Source organism: Scatophagus argus, chromosome 20, assembly GCF_020382885.2.
Source record: "Scatophagus argus isolate fScaArg1 chromosome 20, fScaArg1.pri, whole genome shotgun sequence".
Lineage (NCBI taxonomy): Eukaryota > Metazoa > Chordata > Actinopteri > Scatophagidae > Scatophagus > Scatophagus argus.
This window is the reverse complement of record NC_058512.1, coordinates 978,653-1,005,892: the sequence shown is the minus strand read 5'-3', so window position 1 is coordinate 1,005,892 and position 27,240 is coordinate 978,653. Positions and strand designations below refer to the sequence as shown.

The 27,240-nt window shown below is 46.1% G+C and overlaps 1 protein-coding gene across 4 annotated transcripts; it reads right to left on the bottom strand.

The window, feature by feature from the left end:
• Positions 1-1,192: 1,192 nt before the first annotated feature.
• Positions 1,193-24,895, bottom strand: mef2ca (myocyte enhancer factor 2ca). Of its 4 annotated transcripts, XM_046375046.1 has the most exons (11): positions 24,689-24,894; positions 22,363-22,478; positions 15,812-15,962; positions 13,889-14,092; positions 7,008-7,151; positions 6,745-6,928; positions 6,616-6,660; positions 6,221-6,408; positions 4,982-5,111; positions 4,775-4,898; positions 1,193-4,634 (listed from the first exon to the last, which is right to left on the bottom strand). In XM_046375046.1, exons 3-11 carry the CDS (start codon positions 15,863-15,865, stop codon positions 4,280-4,282), a joined length of 1,428 nt encoding a protein of 475 aa, XP_046231002.1. In that variant the 5' UTR covers positions 15,866-15,962; positions 22,363-22,478; positions 24,689-24,894; the 3' UTR covers positions 1,193-4,279. The 4 variants fall into 4 exon arrangements, with proteins under 4 accessions (XP_046231002.1, XP_046231003.1, XP_046231004.1 ...); XM_046375047.1 differs by lacking the exons at positions 22,363-22,478; positions 24,689-24,894 and adding an exon at positions 21,946-22,304; XM_046375048.1 differs by lacking the exons at positions 22,363-22,478; positions 24,689-24,894 and adding an exon at positions 16,176-16,194.
• Positions 24,896-27,240: the final 2,345 nt, after the last annotated feature.

The following is a 27,240-nucleotide window of genomic DNA, read 5'->3' as shown; positions in this document are numbered from 1 at the left end:
ACGATCGCCGTGTTGCAGGACGGCGCCTCCAAAGCCTGAGAAGAACATTTGATGGGAATAACACGTTTGAGGAGGAACACGCTGCGCTCTTAAATGATGTGATTGCTCAAAGGTGTGGTACATCCCCCATCACGGAGTTCATCATCAAGAAAAGGCGAGCTGAGAGCTGTTTTTGACTGTGGAGCAGCATGTAAAGGGACATGACTGGACTGCCAGACATCAAAGCCATGTTTCACCAGGTACATGTCCCAGATACGCACATCAACTCTCTCTGCTTCCTCTGGTGGCCAGATGGTGACACTGCACTTCCTCCACAGGAACATCACTCATCTCTCTGGGGCAGATCGTCCTCTGAGGAGAACATCAGAAGACGACGCACAGCATTTCCCATTCGAAGTGATCAGTCCAGTGAAACATCAGTTTTACGTGGCTGCAGAGGAAGAAGCTGCACAAATGGCCAAGAGTTTGACAGCTCTGTGAGAGAAGGCAGGATTTCCTCTCAGCAGTCACAGAGGACGGGACAGCAAACCCAGTGATGGAGCTGGATTTGGACAGGATCCACCACCAAGAACCTGAGGACACACACGTCCGTTTCATAGCTGATTGTGATTGTGATATTATGCACAGTTAGGGGCCGGAGTGCAGGAGCTTTTTGTAAAGTTAGTCTTTGTTTTTAGTTGTAAATTTAGTTAGCTCATTATGAGTAACTTTGTTTGATTAATTTAAGATTAGATTTTTTTTATCATATTCTTCATTAGTTATTTGTTTAGGATATTTAAATTAGCATAGTGAATATTGTGGTTTATGTTGTGCTAACCGTGGTGCTAACTGGGTGACACTGTGGGCGCGCTGAGGACCAGCATGCACCTGGGCAGGTCGATGGTTTCTCACCAGTGCGAAGGAGGCGCCAGCAGCCATGATTTTCTTTGTTCTTTTGTTTTATTAGATTTGAAATAAACACGACAAAACACGAGATCTGGTCTGGACATTCGTCTTCTTTGGCCTGCGTTAAACCACGTTCCCATGGTGCATCAGTGGACTTTTAAGTTTGGTTTAAAGTTTAATTTGTTGTTTTTTTTCTGGACAGCCACAATAGCAAACAGAAGAGAAAGACAAAGACGGAAAGAGACACAATCCAGATGGACAACATAGCACGACGCCAACAGGACAAACCACACAGAGACGTCTGGAACAGAGCCTGTATATTTTTATTTATTTTTCTGCAAAATACAAATGCTAGCACGTCTCTGAGTGAGGGAGCTGCTGGAGATGATCTCTGACCGCCACAGCAGACGTGCACTTTGTTTTCCTTCAGAGAAACGCTGTCTCCAAGTGGCGACAAAGGCCAGCTTATGCCGCTAACGATCTCTCAAAAGACTCCACCGGCGGTGATCAGAAGCTTCAGTGCAGGACGGGGAAAACGTTCAGCTGATGTCGCCGAACACAAATAAAAGAATTTCATCGGGGCCTTTGAGTTACAAAGTCCAGGCATTACTAAGTCAAGAAGCAAACCAAAAACACAAATAAGGAGAATACTTCACACTGTGGTTAGTCTACGCTCCACCTGGACCCTGAGGACCCCGAGGACCCTGAAGAACCTGAGGAGCCCGAGGACCCTCAGCTCCCGGCTCAATGCAGGGGATCTGAGCTGGAGGCCGACCAACCCGGAGACAAACACGGTCATCAGAAAAGAAAAGGAGTGCAGGAGAAAACACCTCTGGGCTCTGCCCAATCTGCTACAACAGCTACAGGGGGGTTCAGGTTTAGTCAGCGGGGCACAAACAGACACAGAGGGTCAAGTGTGGCTGAAGGTCTGAGCTCCAAATATACAGTTTTTAAACCAAAAATATTCAAATGTGAACGACCCTCAGCCACCGCTCTGCTCCCCTAAAGTAAAAACCCGTTCAAGCCAGTCACCTTCTCTGTCCAGACTCCTATGGTGGCGGGTGTCAGACCCAGTCAGGTGATCACAGATGATTCAAAATGTCCACGATGGCCTTGTAGCTGCAGCTCGCACACACAGCACAGCAGAGGAACCATTTACTGAAGCCAAGGCGGAAACGCGGGATGCTTCTGCGTCAGGAAGTTTATTTAACAGCTTACTGATCAGACTCTAAGCTTTAAAGGTCCACAGCTTCTTCAGTCGTCCATCATGGCGACCTGGTGGCGTGTTTTGTCGTATTGGCGCCGTCACTTCAGTAAATGAGTACTTTTCCCGCCACTGTAAACGCTGTATGTGTTAGTATTTACGCACTGCAGTTTGACAGATTGTCTCTGTGATTTAACGCTGAGTCTGACACCAGCTGAACTTTAAAGGTAAATCGTGTTCATTTAACTCACAACTGAATTAAAATCTCCCTGAACGTTTAATAGAAAATGTCGTGCATCTTTCTGCTTTTTTATCATCTTATTAAACAGAGCTGCAGACATCCCAGAATATCAATCTGACATAATAAAGAATTGAAAAACGTAACAGTATACAGTTGGTGCAGTCGAGCATCGCTGTCCCGTATGGCTTTTAGGAGTGCAGTTCTGCTAACGTTTCAACTCTCAGTGTGCACTGATACGTCAAACCACAGCAGCTCTGTTTGTCTTCAGGGGTAAATAATGCAGATGTTCGTATGGAAGCAAATGAAGGCTGAATATATGACCTTTTCAATTTTTTAAAATTATAAACAGAACCAATACTGAATACTTAAGTGGTGCGACTACTACTTAAGTATTCAGTGGCTACTTAAATGTAGTGGGACTACATTGAAATGCACTAATTTGAAATCCTTTTGTGTGAATTTAAAATTTAAATTTAAAAATCTGGACACATTTTCAGATAAAAACCTAAAATCGGATCAAATTAAAACATTTAAATGCTACAAATTCAGCTGAAACTTTCTGCTGCTCAGACATTTCTTGACGTCTTTGTGTTAAATGCATGTGAATGCCTCTGTGCACCTTTTCCATATTTAATAATGGCTGGACCGAACAGAAACACATTCAAGTGAATTTACTCAGTTGTGGTTCTTATCAGTTGTTCAGTAACATTCACGTTTCAGCCTTCTTTGCTTCCATACTGTTGAAGTCACTGAAATAAATTTTCTAACAGCTCTGAAAATGATTCACTAACTCTGATAAGCAGCTTCGCGTGAAGTGAAACTTGTCCAAAGCTTCTTTGCTCTGCAACCTGTTGCAATTAACTTCCTTTAAAACCTCCTCAGTCACCTTTCCCGTCTCACCTGAGCTACGCTTCTCGTCCTCCCACTTCCTCTCGCTCTCTCTGTATGCTCGCTTGTTGTTTTGCCACACTTTACCTTCCTTACAATCATAGTTAAATGTGCTATACATTTTAATGTGCGCAAATATGTTGAACCTGCAACACGGCGGCCTGAGCGACGCGGCGCGGCGTGGCGCGGCGCGGCGCGGCTCAGCTCGGACGATCCACGTGTTATTAAACTCACCAGTAGCTTCAGCGTTCAGAGTACCAGACTTCTTCTTCTTCACTTTACCTTTCAGTTAGTTTGCATACATGTGCACATACGTCGATGTGCATGTAACATATTTGTTATTTACTTACACCCCCCCCCCCCCCCCCCCAAACACACACACACAAAACACGCAGTACATGTACACCGACACACTCGCCCGCTGCTTCAGTACACGTTTGTCCTGGACGTTTTACCAAACTGAAGGAACTTTTTAGACTTCGGTTTTACTCCGACTCGCAGGCTTCAGGATAAAAACAGCTTCTGATGCGAGTTGCACAAAACATCACGAGTCGTGACAAGTCGTCAGAATATGAAAAACAGACTGCATTTAGCCTGCAGATTTACTGGGGTGTAAATACATCAGACTGATGTTCTTCGTGTGCGAGTTGCTACTCGTGACTTCACACACGAATCAAAATGAACTGAACAGAACTTGAATCATGCGTAAAGCTCAGGTAACGTAGGGCAAATCCTCGTCTCTGATTGGCTGCTCTGAGCGTACGTGTGATTAATGCCGTGCTCGGTTAGACTTTGCTGTGAGTCGGAGGAAGTCGCTTTTGACTGACCAGCTGCAGTGAAGGACTTTGACTGATAAATACTGTGCTGTCCAGCTACAGCGCGTGTGGTAAATACAGCAGGACATCACTGTATCCGACCCCCCCAGCCCCCCCATGTACATGTTACACATATAACACACCCACTCAGTACAGGAAGAATATGATAATAATAATAATAATAATAACACTATAAGGTAACTTTGCTAACAGCCCCTCCCCTCCTCTGTTGTAGGCCGCCTCCCATCATGTCGCCCAGCCCTCTGATAGCCTCATCCGTTTGACTGACGGGCTGTGGTGCTCCTCCTGACTGGACAGGGGCCGGAGGAGGAAGCTGTCGCCCCCGTGGGGATCGTCGCGCTCTTCGCTGCCTTCGTACGAGCTGCCGCAGCTGGACGCGCTGTCGGCGGGGGAGCGGCCCGGCTCGCCGGGACCTCGGCCGGCGGCGGGGGCGGAGTATCCGGCTGCGGTCAAGCCTCCTACCAGCCCTGCGCCGATCATGCCGATGTTGCGGTCTCTGGGAGGGGAGGCCGGCTCGGACTTGATGTGGAGGTGCTGATGAGCGGAGGGCAGGTTTAGGTTCGAGTTCTGACACAAGTTCCTGGAAGACGAGAGAGACAGGACTTAAACAAAATGACGAGTTCGCTGCTCTGTGCCTGACTGTTGTGCTGCTTCGAGGTACTTTATACTGCACTACTTGATCGGACACGAGAGCAGACCCGTCCACATCCAGATGCTCACCCCATGTGTCCCAGCGCCGAGTGCTGCAGATTCTGCATCTGCTGCTGCTGCCAGCTGGTCACCGAGCCGAGACCAGAACCTCCAAACCCTGACAGGGCGGACAGGTCGGCGCCCAGGGAGAACTCTGGGGGGAAAACACACTCGCATCAGTAACGACAGGCAGGACCAGGTGCGAGCCTCTGGGCTGCTGCAGTGTGTCGCAGTCACCTGTGCTGTAAGAAGAGGACAGCGTGGACGGATAGCCGCCCATCCCCTGTCCAGGTAGAGTCTGAGCAGCGATGGACACGGCAGGAGTGGACAGACTCTGAGCGCTCTGAGAGTGGTTTATTCTCTGGTTCTGCAAAGAACGGAGAAATCTGTAAACTGCCAAAATACAAGTAAAAGTCCTGCATGCAAGTGTGGTAGAAGTACAAGTACCTCAGTGCAGTACATGAGTGAATGTAGTTAGATTTGTTCAGCTCAGCTGCTGCAGCCCTGCCCTGTGATTGGCTGACACACGTTCCTCTGCAGCCAGCAGCGAGTTCGGATTTAATTTCATGCTACTTTCTACTGCACTACGTCTCAGAGGGAAATACTGTAGTTTTCTCTTGACTCTGTGTATCTGCTTTAGTTGCTGAGTACTTTGCACTTGCTGTTATACAGTAAATGAAACCACCTAACACATTAGCATTACCTCAACAAACCTAAAACATTAAAATGTTGTTCATGTGTAATTGTAGAATTTATTATCCAGCCAGATATTCACTTTCCAATCGTTGGTATCATGTTTTATTTTGTTAATTTTATTTCTGATAAAATCATTAAAAAATCTTATGCAGCCTCCTCTCTGAAAGTCTCAATGTCCCGCCCACAACGCGATCTGATTGGTTACACGTCACGAGTAACAGCCTATCAGCACTGAGTAATCTGAACCTAAAGTTATTAAATACTCAAGCAAAGTACCCCAAACGACACCAGAATTGTACTTAAGTGTAGTACTTCAGTAAATTGTATCTTAGATAAATTCCATCACTGGTTATTCTTAAATTTTCTCACAAACATTTTGATTTTTGCTGCAAAAGATATTGTTAACAAATACCGGTTACTGTTCCTATTGATGGCTAATAATCAATACTGACAAAACATCAGTTGATTAATGTAACGTTTCAGTCTGACGGAAGCCTGATTAGTCTGAACTTCTTTAAGTAAATGTTGTACATACAAGCGCAGTTTTAAATGAGGACTTTTAGTCGCAAAGGAAAACTTTGACACAGTGGTACTTTTACTTTCACTTCAGTGAAGTACGCGAGTATTAGTTTTCTCTTACCGAGCTTCACCTTTGATCGATTTGATGACATAATGAAAAACAGAAGAAGACTTCAGTCGTATCTGACGGCGCTGAAGCAACACGACTCAAACCCACAACGAACCAACGGCGGCTCAGTGAGGACGGGGGGGGGGACTCACCATGGCTGCCATGTTGCTGCACTTGTTGGAGGGGGGCATCAGCGTGCGGAGGTCGGGCTTCCGGCTCAGGCTCGCCGCTGGACCGGGACCCGGAGCAGGAGGAGGAGGACTCTTCTCCTGCAGGCTCTTGGACACTCCTGGAGACAGCAGCCCGGGGGAGGTGCAGTGGTTACCGTAGCTACCGTTTCCTGTCGAGACACACAGGCGGACGTTTAAATGAGCTTTTCATTCAGCCTGAGAACAAGACGACTCGGTAAACTCCGGGTCGGTCGGGACCGTTTGTCCAATACGACGGACAGGAAGTGAAATCACAGCCCGACCGTTGGCGTTTACTGTCATCTCTGTGTCTGATTGGTGCGTTTGGTCACAAGGACGGAAATAAAAAGCAGTCGTACCCACAGCGGAGACCACAACGTTCGGCAGCTCTGAGCCCAGCAGACCTGCAGACACAAGAAGCACACACAGTCAGCCTCCACCAGGACTGTAGAGTTCACACACACACACACACACACACACACACACACCTGCATTTCCAGTGCTGGAGGGCCGCTGAGGGGACATGCTGTTTCTCTGCAGGTGTGAGTGCGTGATGGGCAGCAGGTTGTGGTTACTGAGACCGCAGCCCAACCCCGACTGCGAGTACAGCAGCCCGCCGGGGTTGCTGCCTGGGACGGACACTCCCATGTCGTAGTTGGCGGGAGGCAGACCCTGTCGGACAGATCAGGAGCTGGTTAGCATCATCAAGGACGCCACACGAAACCCGCTGCGGCGAAAAGCGTGAACTTACACAGACTCTCTGTCTGTTGATCATCAGGTCGATGTCGTCGTTGATTTTGCGGTATTTGTCGTCTGACTCTGGGCTCTGGCCAGCAGAGTCGTCGGCCTCGATGTCGGGGCTGTCGCAGCCGTTTAAGCCTTTCTTACGCAGCGTCTGAAGGAAAACACACACAAGAACACATGTGGATCACTGACTAAAAAACTTCTTCAAGTATATGCACACCTTCAGCAGTAATATCTGAGTTCTTCCTCCACGATGCTGTTCGCTCACAAAGACAGAACAAGCAGTGCCCACTCCAAACACCAGAGGGCGCCGTCTGAGCAGATATCCACATCCAGCAGTCAGACAGCAGCGGACACCTCGGCTCGGTCCTCAGCTGACAGTCTGTTTGCTGGATGTGTTGGTACTTCAAATTCTTAAATACTTATGTAATTCCATTTTCTGCTACCAGAAACTAGACAGAAATACTGTACTTTGTACTTCACTACATATACATTTTGACTCAGAGCACTTCTTGACTGTCTGACTTTTACTTACTCGTAAAAGCTCTGAGATCTTCCACCACCACACAGTGTGTGTGTGTGTGTGTGTGTGTGTGTGTGTTTTGTACAGTATGTGGTTTGGCTCACAGGGTCCTGCTTCAGCACTTCACAGCCCATTAGTCCAGTCTGTCACTGGAGGGTTGTGACACACACACACACACACACACACAGCTCAGTGGTAGGCCCAGTGCTGCTATCCCACTCATCCCAGTCATGTCCACCTGTTTGGCTTTGGACAGGAGGAGGGGGAGGGGGAGGGGGAGGGTGTCTGGGGTGAGAGGAGGGAGGAGGAGGCAGCACCAATGCTAGCGTGGCTGCTGGAGGGATGGCCGTAGAAGGCTATTTTTTGCTCCTGCGCTCCGCAGTGCTTCTCGTCACTCCCGTCCCTCCCTCGCAATCTGTCAATCTGGCTCGCCCATTAAAACATAAACCCGAGTCCAGTGGCCTGCTCTGAAACACACACACACGCTGCGCTCGACATCACCGCCGCACACCCACACCTTCCTCTTCCGATAAACAAAGAGCTGGTGTAACCTCCAAACCCACAGCTCGCTGGTCTCAGCAGGAGCAAAGTGAACGTGAAGCCGGCGTGTCCGAGTCCCCTCTCGGCGTCCACCTGAGGAGTCCAGTCTTAGCTGCTGAGGGGACAATCTGCTGCCAACCAGTTCGTCTGACTGAGTCTTTCTCTGTCATGTGATCCCTTAAAATGAAGTGGAGTCCACTTAGGACTACTGATCACTGACAATACGTCCATGTCTAAGATTTAATGTAACAGATTTGTACAAAAGTTCTTTTCTCTCCCATCAATCAAGCTGTAACCAACAGGACTGCTAATGTGGCTGCTGCTAATGAGTATCTTCATTATCAATTACCAACTCAAATAATTATTAAAAAAACTTAGCTTTCTTTTGATCTGCTGGTTGAACCACTGATGTGAAGGCTTAGGGTTTGATTTGCTTTTAGAAAATAACTGAGTCTTGTTCAGCCATACCTTCAGATAAAAGTGTTGCGATAAAATGTAGAATCTTTCTGAAATAAATAGCATCAAATGGGAAAACTCAAGAAGCTCAAGTCCAGTTACCACCAGCCAGGAATGTGTGGTGGCAGGTGGTGTGAACAGCTTCCTGTAGGAGATGGCGAGGGAGACAGCTGAGGGGGGACATAATATCATACCAGCCTCCCTCCTCCTCCTCCTCCTCCTCCCCACACATCCATCCACACCTCCACCCTCACTGCATGTCTTTTCCTTCGATTTTGTGTTTTCTTTTGGTCTCTTATTCGTGGGTGGTCTCCGTACTCGGTTATTTTCTCTCAGGTACGAGGACCTTCATCCACAGGTCGACTCGAGACGCCTTCATCTGAGTGCATCAGCGTTTTGTGTGAAACTAAACTAAACTAAACTAATATTCTGTTGCTGCATCATCGTCATCACTGTCATCGTGCCAGCATGAGGGACTGATGAAGAAGTTTCGTACAGGGGATGACTTCTACTGACTTTGTTGATCTTTGCTGACCTCTAGCGCCACCCTGAGGCGGGCATTTCAGCTTTTTATGGAACTGACTCAAATTTCTGTGAAAGTCTGCCCACGGATTCAGGGCGAAACTGCAACATCGTCTGAACTCGCTAAGCTAAGACGGCGAACGTTAATCCTGCTAGCCTGATGTTAGCATTTAGCTCAAAGTACAGCCTCAGACAGCCGCTACAAATAATGAGAAAACAATACAGACATTTACTCAAAGCAACACGTTTTGGTTTTACCGGACACCTTCGTCCAACAAAAGACCAATAAAAAATACATGCACATGAATTATTGCCCACTTGCCCCCAGGGATCAACAAAGTATTCTGATTGAATTTCCCTCGGGATCAATAAAGTATCTATCTATCTATCTAAGATTCTGACAAATACTTTAGCTGGAGGGAAACCTGATTTGTGTATGAAACAAAATGTTGCTCTAAAACACCAACTCAAAGCACATCACTCCTCCGCTGTGGTCAGGAGGGGAAAAAAGAAGAAGAAGAAGACGACGAGGAGCTTGTGGGGAACTAAAGCTCAGTTACTCAGCCTCAAGTTGCTTCTCTTCCTCCTCTTTTCTTTCCTCCAGCGGCTCACACACACGCACACACACACACACACACTCATCCACAGGCAAACCACAGTCACACACACTCACAGCCCCGTCATGGCTATTCTTAGCTGTGTACTGAGCTATTTTTAGACCACTACCGGTTTCCAGCCATTTAGCAGGGAGGGATCGCAGCCAACACAAAGGAACTGGACTTACTCTGCGAACACATGTGAGCGTCACTGTGTGTGTGTGTGTGGACGAAAAAATCTGCTTCTAATCTGAAACAGCACAGTCAAACACAAACACACACCACAGAACAGGCCGAAGCAAAACGAGGTTAGCAGAGTAAAAGTGAGGAATGCAGAACTCCTATTTATAAATAGCAGCAAGGTTTCCAGGCTAAATGAACACAATACAATAAGCTGATAGTTATCTAGCATGTAGCCTGCACACACACACACACACACACACACACCATGCCAACCCGCCACATGAGGGGGGAAAAAGATGACCAAAACAAAGGAGCCTCTCTTCTACTGAATTCCTGTCTGGCAGATCTGTGATTGGTGCAGAGCCTTCACGCGCCTCCAACTGTGGGTTCACTATCAAACAGGCCAACACGCCAACAACTCAGCCCCAACTGGATACAAACTACTGTGTGAAGTCAGTCCACACACGGCGGCTAAACTGGAACGCACATTTTTCACCGTTTTTCTTTTTTTTATGACCTGAGACTTGAACTCAATTAGCTAAAATATGAAGAGATTATTCATCACAAGAACAAAATGTCATCTAAGACTGGTAAAATAACAGCAACATCCTGTTAATCTGCTCCAATTGTGCCAATTTCCATCTTTTCTTTGTTTTATGCAACAAGAAACTGAACATCTTAGACTGTTGGTGGGACGAGAGGAGCAACTGAACACATAAACTCTGTTTTCGGTTTTCTGCTGTAATTTTAAACCCACAAAGCAGAAAGTCAGAAATAAAAATTTCTGTTAGCTGCAGATCGACCAGCTGTACCAAATCCTAAACTTTCATTTAAACTCTTAATATTAAAGGAAAAGTTCAACGTTCTGGGAAAGAAGTTGTAATGATTGTTAGCAAGCATTTAGCTTAGCATAAAGGCTTGAAGCTGGGAGAAGCTGCTCAAACACAGCTAGGCTAACATCACCTCTAAAGCTTCTTTCTTTAGTCTGTCACAGGAAACAGAAATACAAATATAACTGTGTGTACAACCAATCACGTTGCACAGAGTTAACCTTGTCCTGAAACACGACCTGCTAGTGTGCTAGCAGTTAGCTCAGCGGCTAAACAGGTCGTGACTGAGCCCTGCGAGTTGTCACTACACCACAAAGCTTCGAGCAACACTTCACCTGGATGAAGCTCACCGTCTGGGAGAACTATTTCCTGATGATAAAACAGCGTATTCATCCGCCCACTACTTCAGAGCAGTGTCTTCACATTGTCTCTACAGCGCCCTCTAAAACCACAAACTGTCTGACATTTCTGTGAGTGTACACATTTAACAAACAGGAAAATCACTCATGTTAATCCGTCAGCTTTGGAGATGTTGGCAGGTGTTTTTGCCCAGCTGTTTCTCCAGTCTTTATGCTAAGCTAAGACAACCTCATCCTGATGAAATGCTGAAGTGTCCCTTTAAAGTCTGGCTCAGAGGAGTCTGGCAGCGAGCGTGACCTTGGCCGCCTCAGTGCCACGTTGTGCCATGTGTTGTTGTCTTACCCTGAGAGGCAACACAAAGACTCCCATCATCCAATCAGACAGCAGTAAGATTAAGCGCGCTGTGTTGGCCAGGTATCAAATGTTATCAGCCAACACAAGAACCACATGTATGTCCCAGTCCTTCTTCCTTATGAACATGTTATTACACCTGGTAACAAATTTGGCAACAAATAAAAGAAAATCTTGACTCCACATCATCTCAGCGTGCCAAACTTTTACTGAGCTTTAAGTCATTTGCTCAGTTGTCATAACCTCACTGAGGTCAGACGACAGAAAGTAATCATTTACAGTACGTGTGGGACCAAAACTCTTGGCTTTGTTGAAAGACAGCAAAATGTGACTGAAAACACTGCAAATGAACCAGAGGTTAACTTGATGCTTTTTACTGTTTCCAAGGTCAAGAACGAACGCTTAAATGCTGTAACTTTTCAAAATAACACAAAATACCAAATCTTTTTCTTCACCTCACCCTGATGAAGACAAAACACACAGATAAAGCCCATTAGCACAAAGCTACCATTACCGCTACCATTCTGAGCGAGGCTTCATTCCATATGCTAGCTTTACAGCTAATGCGCCGCTGCGGCTAACGTCGCTAGCTTTCAGTTTAGTATTGTAACATTAGCTGTTTGTTTTCCACTGAAGCATCGGTGTGTGTTTTCATGTGATGCACCGCAGTGGAACACGACCGAATATTTCACGAGTCAAATCGAACATCAGCAACACAGTGTGTCTCTAAGCATTAGCACCTGACACACCTGTGGACCACAGGGAAAACAGGAAACAGCAGACTCTTATCTTGTGGAGATAAGAGTCTGCATGTTGCTGGACGCTTTGATCCGCCCGTGAAACACGAGTCAGCGTACAGATGATAATCGATCAATCGTCTCATTCATTGTTCATGCAAAAAATGCCAAACATTACAGTTTTTCAATTACGCGTAGCGCACTTTGACTCGGCAGAGCAGATGTCGATGAGCTGCTTTTCAAGGTGTCGCTCTGCACAGTCAGACTGAATAACTGATTTAATATGCAAGACAACACAAAGGCAGGAAACATTAAGTTAGGAAGGACAGCGCTCGAGTTAGAAGTTATTAAAATGATACATTGTCATTCATTAACAGCATCAGAGCAGCACACTTTGCCTCTGAAGGCACAACAAAAGCCAGGAGAGGGAAGCTGCAGGAGGCTTAGCGGGCAGCAGCAGCCAGTTTGTTTGCTCTGTGGTGATACGCTGCAGAGATGAAGAGGCTGCCTGGACAGATTAGAGTAATGAGCTAAACTGGATTGTGATAGATTACAGAGCATGTAAGCCTGGTTGTGACGGGGGCCATGTGGCGGGGCCGCGTGGAGGGAACGGCTCAGGTACAGCCACACACACAGCACGTACATGTGAACACACACACACACACAGGTACACTGCAGTGTTTCTCCAACACGGGTTCACAGGTGTGTGCACCTGGTCCTGGCCTGGTGAGTGCAGCCCTGCTCTCGTTATAACCCTCAAAACAAAATGTCTTTTTATTGTTTACGTTCCACTACTTTTTGACTCCAACAAATATTTACATTTAGTATTTATGTTTGTTTTGACGGTGATAAATAATGAAAGATGTTCCTTATGATATTTAAATAAATCCAGGATGAGGTCTGAAAACTCCTGCCAGCTCTTTGACTTTTGACAGCTTAAGTCTGACCTTGGTGACACGGTGTGCTGAGCAAATGTCCACAGAGCAAGTGTGTGTGTGTGTGTGTGTGTACATGTGTCTACAGTATGTGTGTGTGTGTGTGTGTGTGTGTGTGTGCGTGCCCACAGAGGCATACACTTGCTACTGTGTTGTCCAAACACCATTACATAAGCAGAACAAGGTTCAGGCTCACACACACACACACACACACACACACACACACACACACACTGTGTTGCTCTGTGCTGTCACACTCATGTACACAAACACAAATAAGGTCTATAGATGAAGCTGTGGTCCTGAACAACAACGAGGAATGTGTGCGATTACTCGACTAGTTTGGCTAAATTTTGTTTTCTGAGTGTTTTCTTGCTTTAAGACGAGTCAGAAATCAGTTGTTAGAAAACGTGTCACATGTGCCACTTTAGGATTTATGATCCTTTCCTTCTTATTTCGCTGCTCCGACCATCTTTTTAGCTACGGATCAGTCTGCTGATTGATAAACTGATTAGTCGTTGAACAGAATGTCTGAAAACTGTCCATCACAACCAAAAGTCCAGACTCACTTTTCAGTTTACATACAGTACACTTCACAATCATATTTGTTTAGTCTATAAAACACTTCAAAACAAAGATGCCGTCCATTATAATTTAAATGTCTCATTTTATCTGACAATCAAGAAGCTGAGATTCTCCGTCTAACAGTAAATATTCACATTTGAGAGGCTGCAACAGTTCGGTCCAAGCCGCATGCTGAATGTATCATCAGGCTAATTCTGAGCTGATTGACTTATCGGTGAAAGGTGTGTGTGTGTGTGTGTGTGTGTGTGTGTGTGTGTGTGCACCGCTCACATCCACGATGTCGGAGTTGGTCCGGCTCTCGTGGGGCTCGTTGTACTCGGTGTATTTGAGCAGAACTTTGTCCATGTCGGTGCTGGCGTACTGAAACAGCTTGTTGGTGCTGTTGAAGATGATGAGGGCGATCTCGCAGTCGCACAACACGCTCAGCTCATACGCCTTCTTCATCAGACCAAACTTGCGCTTGGTGAACGTCACCTGGAGAAAAGAGGTAAGACACACCATATAAATGTCTGTGACTGACATTTCACAGCACCGACTGGATGGATTTCAGTGAAAGCCTGCTGGCTTGTGTGATCGTCTGACTTCACTTTCTGAAGTTCGGTAGCGGTACGGTTCGGCCTTTGACACCCAGAGGATGATCCCTATTGACTCCGCTGACTTTCAGCGCCAACATGAGGTCAACACTTTATTCGTGTCTGCACTTTGGTTTACGAAGACCTCAGCTGCGTGTTGTGCTTGATGGTTAGCATGTCAACATGTTAGCTAACTGGTAGCATGTTAGCTTAATGTACCACAGCCACACGTAGCTGCTGGACTCTGATCAGTCGGGTGTGTTTTGTCGACCTTTCCAGGCATCCATTTGCCTCCATTCATTTCAGCACAAAACGAGGCGATGAAGTGCAGTCCGCTAAAATCAATCGGCACTTAGATGACATCACCACACATAAATAATGTAACTAAATGCAGACTTGATGTTCACCTTGATGAGTTGCACAACTCATGCAAGAGTCTGCTCATTGAGTTTAACTGAAAAGAATTGAAATCAACGGCCGCCTGAAACTGGAGGAAAACCAGAAAATGGACAGAAGTCCGTTCAACTCACCCGAGCTCAGAGCTAAAAACAGGTTCAAGGGACACAGACAGGCTGTAAACAAGCAGATTTCACCTCCAACGAGGAGGTCAAACCCAAACCGAGCGCACATCAGATGTTTGTAACGATCCCTCCTCGTACAGGAAAACTGTGTGCTCACGACGGTAAACACAGCAGGTCAGAGTTTGAGCAGGAAGTCGGCCTGTGACGGATGTTTACCACGGACAGTCTGGGTAAAATGTGACTGTTCACCTTTAATTTCTGTTCAAAACATATCTGATTTGTTTTTGATTCGCTCCTTTCGCCCTGTTGGACCTACTTTTAGTGAAATCGCCGCGTTGCCACATTCCAGTTCTTTACTGTGTGTGGTGGAATTTTCAAAATAAAACTCACACAGAAGTTTGACTGTAAAGAGGCTGAAACTTGTATGGCGCACGCACACGCACACACACACAGGTATACCACCATCAGTCCAGGGAAGGATTGTCATGAGGTCTGTTCTGTCCTGCCCTGCTATGAGGGTCAGGAAGCATATGTGCCTGCATTTCCTGTCATAACAGGAAGCGAGGAACCGCTCCCCCAGACCAGACTTCTGTGTGTGTGTGTGAGAGAGACAGACGATGCATTTGAGCCCCACTGACAACAAGCTCTCGCTTCACAGCTCTCACATCTTTTGCATGGAGCTCGCGGGCTTTGAAGGTCCGCCTGTCAGGGTCACATGACTCCACATCACCAGTTTAAGGAAGCCTAAACTGAAGAATGAAATGCATAAAGAAACACGAGTGTTTTCTGTTCCCTCACACATCACACACACACACATCACTTCACTCTGTGTTCTCTCTCACCAATCCCCAAATTAATTTTAGATTTTATCAGACATTAAACGTCTGACAGGACGTGGATTTGGGACTTGTTTGTTTCTGCTCCCAGGCTGCCTGTGAAGTGTTTTGCTGGATATTAATTTATTCATTCATGCAGCAGTTGGAGAAGAAAAGTAGAGAAGTATTATTTTGAGTTTGTGCCGGGGTTTTATTCTCTTTTCTCTGACACGTAAAGCCTCCGACTCAGTCACACAAACAGGTTCAGGTCTTCAGTGTACTCACATGTCTGTTCCGCTCATCCATAATCCGCGCTATCTGAATCTTTTTCCTCCCCATTCTGGCTGTTTTTTCTGTGTTTCCTCACAAACGTCTTCTTCTTTGGCTCCTTCGATCGACTTTCAGATTTCACTTTTCAATCCCAAACTGCTGGCTCCTGCAAGAGAACAGAACGCAATCGCTGGGGTTAAAATCATTTAAAAAAAAAAAAGCATCAGCCACACACTGCAGCTCACACACACGCACACGCATGACGAGAAGAAGATAAACTGGTTTTAGGATTCTGTGGTGGCGAGTCAACATGCACACAGAAACAAACACGACAAAAGACGGCAGAACAGAAACATGTATGAACACCACGTTCAAATACCAAGACTGGACCGTGTGTGGGCGTCACGTCATGCCATGAGGCAGAGTTTAACCGCCATGCACGCACAGACAGGCAACACATTGTCTGTTGGCGGGCCCGTCCATTCGCCGCGGCTGCATCCCCCCCGACACACCCAGAAACCCGGCTTCCTCAGGGGGTTACGGTGCCCTCAGGAGGAAGTGAAACGCCGGGCTTGTCAGAATGCAAATAATGAAGAGTGATGAGTTTGGCTCCACCTCACGCTGTATGGGAAAAAAACCCAAAAACATCTGGAGGTTTTGAGAAACCACATGTGAGAGACAGGAATTTGTTTCAACCGCTCACCAGAGAACTTCCGGCTCGTCTGGAGATGAAACAGGACGAGCAGGCAGGAAACACCTCAGAGGAACGTGACAGGCACATGTCCACGCCGACAACACGACGAAGCCTCGCGTACACTGGCCTTTGAAGTACTTCATATTGCTATTATGGACAGTTCTTCATAAAAATGGAAGTCATGGTTTAAGCGAACAGATCCCAGGGTTGTCTTCACCCAGAGGCCACGCTGACAGCGCAGAGGACCGAGAGCCTCGTCACACCGCACAAAGACAAACACCTGAAGCTCGACATCATCCAAACCAGGACCTCGCGGTGCTGGATGCTTCACACACAGGTGCTACGTGGCAGCACAGAAGACCTTTACGGGACGGGACATCCATCTGTCACAGGCAGCTCCATCTACACACCAACTTCCTGCCTCAACTTTTCAGTTTTACTTCCAAACAAAGTGGTAACGATCGCCGTCTGGTCAGCTCCTTTAAGGCATTTCCACACTGGTCCCCCTTTCAAACTCACAGCGCAGACGCCAGCAATTAAGACTGACTGGGCAAGCAAAATGACACTTTGGGCAAGCAAAACAGCAGCTCAATAAAGTGAAAATTAAACTGACGGTGGGACGAGCTGAGGACGGAGCAGCACCTGCTCAGGAGAAATCAGGTGAACGTGTGAGAGCGGAGGACAAGATCAACCGAACTGACTTTTGACTTGTTGTCATTTGATCATTTCTAATAAATGAAAGAATTTCTGAAAGGGGCAAGCAAAATCGGACTCTGGACAAGCAGATTTCTGAGCCACAGCGCTGATCTCACATATCATGTGTGTGTGACTAACGATGACTGACTGACTGTGTGGAAACAGCAGCACACACACACACACACACACACACTCTAAAAGCCACTTTAATCTCACACTCCATTTGATCTCCTGTAGCCTCCTCACTCAGACCTGTCAGAATGAGACTTTTCTAACTGAGGAGGAGGAGGAGGAGAGCTTTCAGAAAGACGCCCTAAATCCTCTTGGAAGGAATGTGATATTCTCTATTAGCAGTCAACAAATCTTTTGTTAGTCTATTGTGTGCCTCAGGGCATGAAACACACAGAAATGTGTGTGTGTGTGTGTGTGTGTGTGTGTGTGTGCACGCGCCATGTGACCCGTGTCTTGCTCCTGAAGTGGAGCATAAGCTGCTCGGGTCGCCGAGTTAACTGGATGTTCACACACGCTGAGACAGACACAAACACACACGACAGGTTTTCTTGGCAGCTCTCCGGCGTCATCGCGGCGTGGCGAAGAAAGAGGAGGCGTGCTCGCTTTCAGGAGGCGGCGGCCCTCCTGAAGACGTAAGAAGATGACGCAGGTGTGAATTCCACCTCGACAGCGATCCGTTCAAAGCTGCCCTGCAAAATGTTGCTCTGTGCTTTATCTCCCTCAGCATCAGTAAAGCTATTAAGACGTACGTTCAGAAACGTTCAAAACCCCCAAAATGTTCCCTTTACTCCGACACGACACAAGAAAAAACTGAAAATCTTCACACTTAAGAAGCTGAAATCAGTGATTTTCTGTCAGATTGTCTCAGCTCCAAACCCCATCCATGACGGTCCTAATGGACGGACACTCACACCCGTCTTACACCCGTCTGTCACATACAGCCGCAACAATCAATCAATCAATCAATCAGTCGATCAAAAGAAAATTAGCCACAAACTATTGTAACGATAAGTGAATCACTTCCACCATTTTCCACACAAATGCTGATTCCAGCTTCAGGATTTGCTGCTTTTTGTGTCTTTTCTGATCACACCTGAAGAGTCTTTGGGCTTTGGACTGCTGGTTGGACAAGAGACACAACTTGAAGACGTCACTTTGGGCTGCAGGAAACATTTTTTCCACAATGTTTTAACACTGACAGATTAGTCAACAATGACAACAGACATCCTCTTCCTCTGGACCACAGAGTGGATTAGTTAGTTAATAAGTTCACCAATCACAAACAATTCTGACAGTTGATCAGAGTAATTCAGCAAAACAAAAAGTTATTCTCTCTTTCCTGCTCGACAGATGGGAGGATGTGCTGCTTTTCTGCTTTACGTGACCGTAAATGGAATAATCTTGATTTCTTTCCACTGTTGGTCGCAGAAAACAATTTGAAGACAAATCCTTTGGGCTCCACAAACTTGATAATCTTGCATTTTACAGAACTGAGATCAGTAATGGCGGCCATCATTACTGTAATAAAGTGCTCGGCGTAATTTCCACCCCCTGTCTGTTATGCTGTGGAGCAGATGAATACGGACTGACAGCTTCTGTCAGGACGACGTAATTGATGTGTTTTGCCTCAACAAAACAAACACTTTGATAAAGCGATGAGCTGTGATACCATCAGGACCGTCTGCAGCGAGCAGCAACACGCCGGCCAGAGAGCATTACATGAATATCGAGTGTCTGAGTCACGCCGCTGCGAGCCCGCCTCACTTCAGGAAAACAGCGCAAGCATCAACACGGTTTAAATATAGAGCGCTCACAGACGAGCACACTCAGCAGGTTGTCGCAAAAGGGAGTTTTAGGCCAAGCTGAGACGCTGAGGGAACGTTGCATAAAACAATCAGTACGCAGGTGTGTGTGTGTGTGTGTGTGTGTGTGTGTGCCGCTGTCTGTAGCTGTGATTTAATGCAGAGTTTGATCTCTTTCAGGACGACAGCAAATCTCCACCCAGCTCACCCCCCCACGCACCCACGCACACAAACCTTCCCGCTATTTATAGACCGAGCGTAAAGCAGAAGGACTCCAAAAATAAAAGAATGAACTTTTTACCCCAAACAACAATACAACCGTTTTCTGGTTCTCAGACGTTGAGAGCGACTGCTTAACAAAAGAGGAGATGGAAACCAGCCATCTCACACTGTCCTCAGCTGCTCCATCGCTTTCTCCCTGTCGTGCCAACTATTTTCCAGCATGCTGAAACCTCAGAGGGAGAGTTTGACTGCCTGTGTGCATATGTGCTGTACCATTTACACAGCTAGACGGCTAATGGGCGACATGTGGCAGTGCCCTTGTATTCCTTGGCAGGACACACTGCATGTCTCGGTGTCGGGCAGCCAGGGAGGGTGGGTGGTCGGTGGAGGGTGAGGGGTGACGGGTGACGGGTCAGGGGTGGGGGGGTGTCAGGCTGTCCAGCATGGGGCCAGACACAAGGTGGATGGACAGCCGTTAATGGCCACATTGGACTTTAGGGAAGCTCAACGTTTGGTCTGTTTTCAATTAGAAAAGAAGGAGGCAAAGCCAGCTTCCTCCTGGCTACATGAAGCTAACCAAAGTTAGGAAGAATAATTATCCCGACAGTCCAGCATTTTGGGAAATTATTCACCGACTTTTGTGAGGCAGGGGCTAATATTTCACATTATTTCGACACCACGTGAATGTGATATTACTTACTGTTGTTGTTTGCCTGAGACCCGCTAGCCTATTAACGTGACGTTAGCTTCAGTCCGTTAGCATGACAGGTATATAGCCAACAAGTGCAAGGTTCAGACCCTTGTTGTGAAACGAGCTGGAAACCAATTTGTGAAGCTAATGTTAGCCCAGTTACCTAGCTAGCATCAGTTGATAAAACATGTGGATGGCGGCTATCACTTCTGTTAGAAAACAAATACTCAGCACAAAGCAACGAGAAGCTGCTTTTCACCACTTCACACTCGTCACATCCATTTGTTAGTACTACATCACCACTACATTCAGATCATTTGAATAATACATTTAGACTGAAGTGGACTTCCTCCACAGCCTACCGTGTAAGCTCAATAAACTCCCAACGATAACAGCGACAGATAAACTGATTTATTATTCACTACAACAATAAAGATAATCCTAATGGCGCTAAGGTCAACTCTAGTGGCTGCACAGATGGCAATCATCAAGTACGTGGAAACAGTATGACAGCTGATCCAAACACCTGAGTGTTGTCAGAAGCCTGCACTGAGTTGTAAAAGTGCAAAGTTTGGTTTGGATGTGTAAAGCAGGACAACAAAGTTCAGAGGGTCTCCTGAACTCTTAAACAACAAACACAGGCTCAATTACTGTTCAACATCCCTTTTAAGGTCTCAAACATCGAGGCGGGTAACTTGATCTAATATATGTGGTTTGGTTAGGGATGTCCCTCTATAAGCAGTCGATGAGTCACTCCGTGGCTCAGACAACACACCACATGCTCAGCATAGGTGAATGATATCACGCTGACATCTGAAAACTCTTTACAGGACACAGTGCTTCTCAGTGTACTTTCACATGTCTTAGTCCAAAAGAAAAGGTTGGTCCGCCTGTAATTTAAATCCCCTCTACAGCAACATCCTTGATTTTTGACGTGACTCTGCGATTTTCTGAGCGAACGAGCTGCTTCTTCCTTTTCTACTTTACTTTTTTTATGAGTTTTGTGTGAAAGCTTGAAGGCTTGAAAAGTTTTGGTAACATGATAAAACTTGATTCAGGAAGCCTGGTTTTAGATTGAATTTGTAAATCTGAAGGTTTATGAGATGTGCTGTAATCCTCCACCATGACTCGGGTTGGGTAAGTTTCCAGTTTTGACAGTCTGCTCCAATGAGCACATTTAAATCAGTGTGATGTCACGCAAGCCTCCTGAACCGGCATTTCAAGTGTGCAGGTGTAGAGTCCTAGCAGTATGTGGCTAGTTAGCATGAGCCCTGGGATAGCCGATTAGCTCAGCGCCACGGGGTGCTGCCTTCCTTGTTACGTAACAAGTTGGTCCATGTTATGATGTCTAACGTCCTGTTAGACACTACAATACTTTAGCACGAAGCCTCATTGTTTAATCTTAAGTTACTACCCACAAGCATTTTAAATGCAGCTGCTGCCATCTTTTCAGCTGAATGGTTGTCGTGATAAATAAAGACACAATGCGTTCCAGTGTCCTGATGGTTGCGGTGCTGCTACACTCCCATTTTTGGCCTCAATGTGAGCGGCTGCTGTGTTAAGTGCAACACCTAGTGGCAAAATTTGGCACGACATGACATGTTTTATCTGCATTAACGGAGATAATGTTAGCCAAGATACCATCAGAGGCGAATGTGAAAACATTCAAAAACGTCCAAAAGACAATTATTATTAGACTGGACGTGGAAATTTGTACACACTCCAAGTGGGAGTAAAATCACTGTCCCCACCTTGCCCCACAGACATATTTTCAGTCTGAAGGGGGCCCAGGAGAAGACCTGTTCCTGGCCCCCCAAATCAGTGAATCCGGCCCTGGGTAGAAACGGCCAAAGCTCTCTGCATATTGTATGAAAATATGGCCGGTACACTGTGCATTAATGTGAGGAGCCCTGAAGCAAAAAAGACTGAAAGCTGGTGCAGGGAGGTTAAATTTACACACAGACAAGAGTTCGGTTGTAAACTTTCTCATATTGTAACGTGAGTTTTATGAGTTCAGTTCAAATTCTCTTACCAAGTGTTGCTGCAGAAAAGTACAACAGCCCAACTTCTCCTGACGATCTGACAGAGAAGTCCCGAGTGTTTACACCAGCCTGTGCCGGTCCGCGGCTCCGCACCGAGCCCGTCAACCGTTAACCGAGCTGCAGCTCCGGACTCTGAACCACAACCTGACCGTGGAACAAACCGAGCTGAAACACCGAAACACAAGTCCTGCATCCAGACGGGGACGGAAGCCGATCGGTTTCAGCTTCCTCTCACTTTAGCAGGAGAGCGAACTGAGGAAAAGGACGGATTATCCCGCTGGTGTTTGTTTGCCTTTGTTTATCAGTCAAATGGCGTGTCAAGCCCGCACGCCCCGCATCACACACTCACTCACACACTCCACAGTGCAGTCCTGGAAACGAAGCCTGAGGTGACTGACGCGTCTTACCTCCGCGCTCAGCTCCGCATGTCTTCCGTGACTTTCCTCTGCGTGTCTCCGTCCAGCGGCTCAGTCCATCCGTGTGTCTCCTGGAGCACGCGCTTCCCGGGCTCGTCAGAAAGCACCTGGACGTCAGGAGGCGGCATCGTCACAGGCACACGCGCGCCACACAGGCAAACGCACGCGCAGAAACACACAGAGGAAAAAAGAAGAAGAAAATAAAATGAGAAAGTCTGAAAAGAAGGTTGAACAGTTGCAAGGTCAAGAGATGGGAGTCGCACTTTCTTATGGCTACTTGTTAATTATTTTGATTTTAAATACTGATTTCAACAGGTTGGGTTCTTTGAGAACATTTATAGTAGAGGTTCAGCACTGCCCCCCCGTGGAGACTGCTGGAAGTGCAGAGTTATCACTCCACATGTTCATATGTTCAGTAACGTTACAGGAAGGTTGGAACTGACGGGTAATTAACAAATTAAGTAAGTACTCGAAAAAATGCATTTTGGTACAAGCCTGAGGTATTTGTACTTCACTCACGTGTTTTTCTTTCTACTCCACTACATTCATCTGATAGCTTAAGTTACTTTACAAGTTAAGATAAGAGTTTATAAAATGTGATGTGTTGATATAAATTAAACTACCCAACAGTTTAAACAAGTAGAGCCCAAATCACCAGTCGATTGATCAGTAAGTCAATGGACAGAAAATGACCATCTGAATATAGTGTTCCTCAGATGGGGAGATTTGCTGCTTTTCCTCTGAATGATCTGAACCATCTGAATGTGTTGGTAATCATGTTGATGCTTGGACAAAACAAACATTGTGAAGGTGTCACTTTGGGATCTACTCAGTCAGTAAAATGCTGCTGTTATATTAAAGCAGGAGTCACGATCATCTGATCTGAGGTCAAATATAACAGCACAGCGGTCACAGGGGACACTTCACTGCACCGGGTAGTCGTAGGAAATGTGAAAAAGTTTCAAAAGTTTTTGTCCAACCAGCAACCCAAAGTTTATCATAGCAGAAGACAAACAAAACTCAGAGTATTCACATTTAGAAGCAAAAGTGAAGCTGTCGAATTTTTGATTAAAAATGGTTTTAGCTATAAATCAACAATAATGAAAGATGACAGTTAATTTTCTCTTTGACTAATTGATTGAAGCTCAGCTGAGTGGTGCGTCTGCCTGGAACAGTCAGGTGAGCTGAAAGAGGCCAAAGCACCAAACCTTGAATTTCCCTCGGGATCAATAACGTATCTATCTATCTATCTATCGATCTAGACAACTGAAGTTTCTGAGGCTTCACAGAATGTTTTTAATCAACCGGTGAGGATTATTTCTGGTTAGCTCAAACATCTGCTGCGTTAAGCACATGAGGAGGAGATCCTGTCCTACATTACTGGCCTAATATCATCTCAACATTGATCTATTGATCTGTTTGAATTTAAGCCTCAGAAAAACAACAACATGATCAGAACAGCCCACTCACACTCACATTTATCAGCTGCATTACAGAAATGTACTGTGACAAAGTGATAACAACGCATGCAACAACGTGCAAAATCAAGATGACTCTGAACAATAAATAATAAATGTCACCAATCATCTCTTTAAAGACAAACAAACACATGCAAATAGAAAAGTTTTCCTATCGTCAAACTGTGATTTATCATTATCAGATCTCTAAAAAATCAAAATTTCTGAATTTCAGACACAAATCACAGCATTCAGCTTCACTGAGCCACACAAACAACCAGTGAACACAGAAAATCACACCACAAAGCACAAGTTCAGCAAACACAAGACTATTTTAAATTCATTTGATAACAGCCACAAAGCTGCGTGTTTCTCACCATTAAAACTGCACTAACTTATGTTTTTATATTAGGAATGGATCAGATGGCTGTGGGTAATGTAAACAGGCTCACAGCTGATTTATAACCGATGGATTTCTGTACAGCAAACCGACTCGGCCGGAGATCAGCTGCTGAACAAAGTGGAGCTTTTGGCAGCTAAAGAGCAGAAAATTGACTAAAACCAGAACTGAACTCTTTTAAAGGCCAGAAAAATGACCCTGAATGAATGCTAACGTTGCTCCACGTCTGCTGGATGCGTAAACGCGTGGCTGTTCGCTAAGGCCATACAACTCTATAAGATCGCTCTTGTGTTTCCACCGCCACCAAGTGGTCATAACAGTAAAAATAAAAACAAATTGTTCCTGCTTTAATTCAAAATTCAGTTTCCAACTTCCACCTCAGTTTCCCCTCCTTCTCACTTTTAGCAAAACCCAATGTCCACCCTCCATCCATCACCAACTGTTCCTCGGGTGCACTCACCAGTGCTTTTCGTTCCGTCTTCACCTGGAAGGTTCCCCAGCAGCTCCAGCTGTGGGTTTGCTCAGTCAATCCCTTGTATCAAACAAGAAAGGATTTTTAAAAAAGAAAGACAAAGAAGTGACATTAAGCCAGACCAGCTGGCTTAGAGAAGAGAGGGACCCAGAACTGGGCTGCGTTCAGATCTGAGATCAGTCCGCACTGAGAGGAGGTAGTCCACACTCATCATACCCTGATGCTGAAACACCACCCCCTCCATCGCACTCACACACACACTCACACACACACACTCGTACACTCATACCCTGTGACCTCCTGTGTCCGAGCTGGCCGGCCCGCGGAGGAGTCCGGTCACCTGTCGCTGTCACTCGTGGTATATTTAGCGCTGAGGTGTCAGTGATGCTGCCTGTGTGTGTGCATGTGTGTGTGTAGGAGAGAAAAATGTGTTGCTGACACTCAGGGCCTCCAGGGGCCTTGGTGCAAGAGCCCAGGATTACTGGTCCAAAGACCGGCGGCTCTACACATTACATAGAGAGAGAGAGAGAGATCAAACCGGCGAGCATGTCCCAGATATCAGCACACTGAGCATCTGCTTGGCGGAGGATTACGCTCAGCTGTCCACTCCTGTCAGGGGGAGGAAAGGAGACCAGCAGGCTCCTTTGACTTCAATGATCTATGAATCCATCAAAAAACAGTGCAGAAACATGGCTGACTCACTGAAAAGCCCCAAAACAACACCCACCCACCAACCCCTGCTGGTTTCCAGACCGGAGACAAGTAAAACAGACAGGAGGTCAAGAGCTGACACACATCCCTCTGGATCAGGTCACAACTCCAAGATGTTCTCACAGATCAGGTGAAATTCAGCAAATATGTGGGTCAAAAAGCTCAAGGACTCCCAGGGCCAGTTGGTGAACAAGTGCAGATGGCAAGCTAACTGCTAGCATGCTAATCAGCCAGGAACATGCTGTTATTCTGTCAAAATATCTCTGAGCCTTATTTTCTCTGGACTATCCCGTAAGCTGCCTGCTCACATTTTGTTCAGGACTCATTTCATTCAACAAAAAACCTTTCTATCTTCTTTTAAAAGGAAAACAAAAGTTACAGCTAGTTAACTGTCAACGATCTAGCAAAATTCAGCTGCACATTGTCACAAAATGATTGGTTAATGTTGGCTCAAAAAGCTTGCAGACTCCTCGCTGTGCTAGTTGATGAACTGCTGTTTATGACGAGCTAACTGCTAACACACAAACCGGTCAGACACATGCTTTGAATGAAAGAGTCCAAAATGGAGGACGCTATATGCTGTTAGCTGTGTTGCACCATCCAAATAAACTGTGTGGCGTTGTTAGCCAACTAGCTTGCTAACTGGTGGCTTGCTGGCTTCTGCAGAGGAACAAATGGGAAGTTCTTCATTGAATGAATTGACAGCAAAGGCCAGAGAAAATTAAAAAGCTACTCGGCTGGCTCACAACGAACCACATGGCAGCGATGAGATCAAGTCTAAAAAGCTCAGTCAGCCTTTCACATAACATGAATTCATTTTATTCAGTATTTAATTCAAAGCACTTTAAACATCTAGTAAACACAGTATTTTATATCCTGACTGTCAACAGCAACTGGTGCAGACCACAGTGAACCCAGAACACTTGTCTCGGGTCCAAATCAAAGATGGTGCCCAGTTGATTTTGTCATGGCACTAAAAGCAGCTACCAGGAACTGTACTGCTGTAGGTCAATGAGTTTCAGTCAGTGACAACCTGCTGATGGACAGGAAACAGTTGAAGCGTAAACGATAATTCCACCTGAAAATAAATTTTACGCATGATGTCTGTCCTACAACACACAGAGACAGAGACGCTGGGCAGAATGTTGGCGTTTGGGCTCGAAGGAAAATGTTCTGGTGTGTTAAATTTACGTGTTTTAATTTCCCCACCGTTGGTTTGCATCCATCCTTCACCTCCTCCTGAAAAAGAAATATGCTGTTCATTTACCCCCTCCCAGAGATGTTTAGACTCCTGTCTGCACCATTTAGACTTGAGGAAGGGAGGAAAGGCGTAGGAAATGAAAAGAGGTGGGAAGGTGGGGAAAAGGCCAACAGTGATTGTTTGTACTTCGCTCTGTCTTCAGGGAGCTGGCAAAACATGGGCTGAAATTGAATTATGGTGGAGTTAAGCTGTCAGGAAAATCATTGTAGTTCTGGTTTAGAGGCTGGAACAAGCCGCCGTCCCACAGACTTACTGACCAACATTTGTGCCTGGTGGGTGGACTGTGTGTTTTGGCGTTGGAATTACTACTTTGTTGAGGTTAGAGGACGCTCGTGGTCACCGGGAAAGGAAGCCAACGCTGACAGGAAACGAACAGCGTTCTTCTTTGTTAGTTTTGTTGACCCATCCAGCCACCACGGCCTCCACCCTACGCCAATCCTGTGGCTCCATAGTAACGTCACCACACTTCCTCCTTTCCTCCTGACAGACCGAAGTCGTGATTACTACGGCGAAGTGGGGTTACATGACTGTTTTCACACGTTCGAGTCCATCGTATGTCAGCTGATAT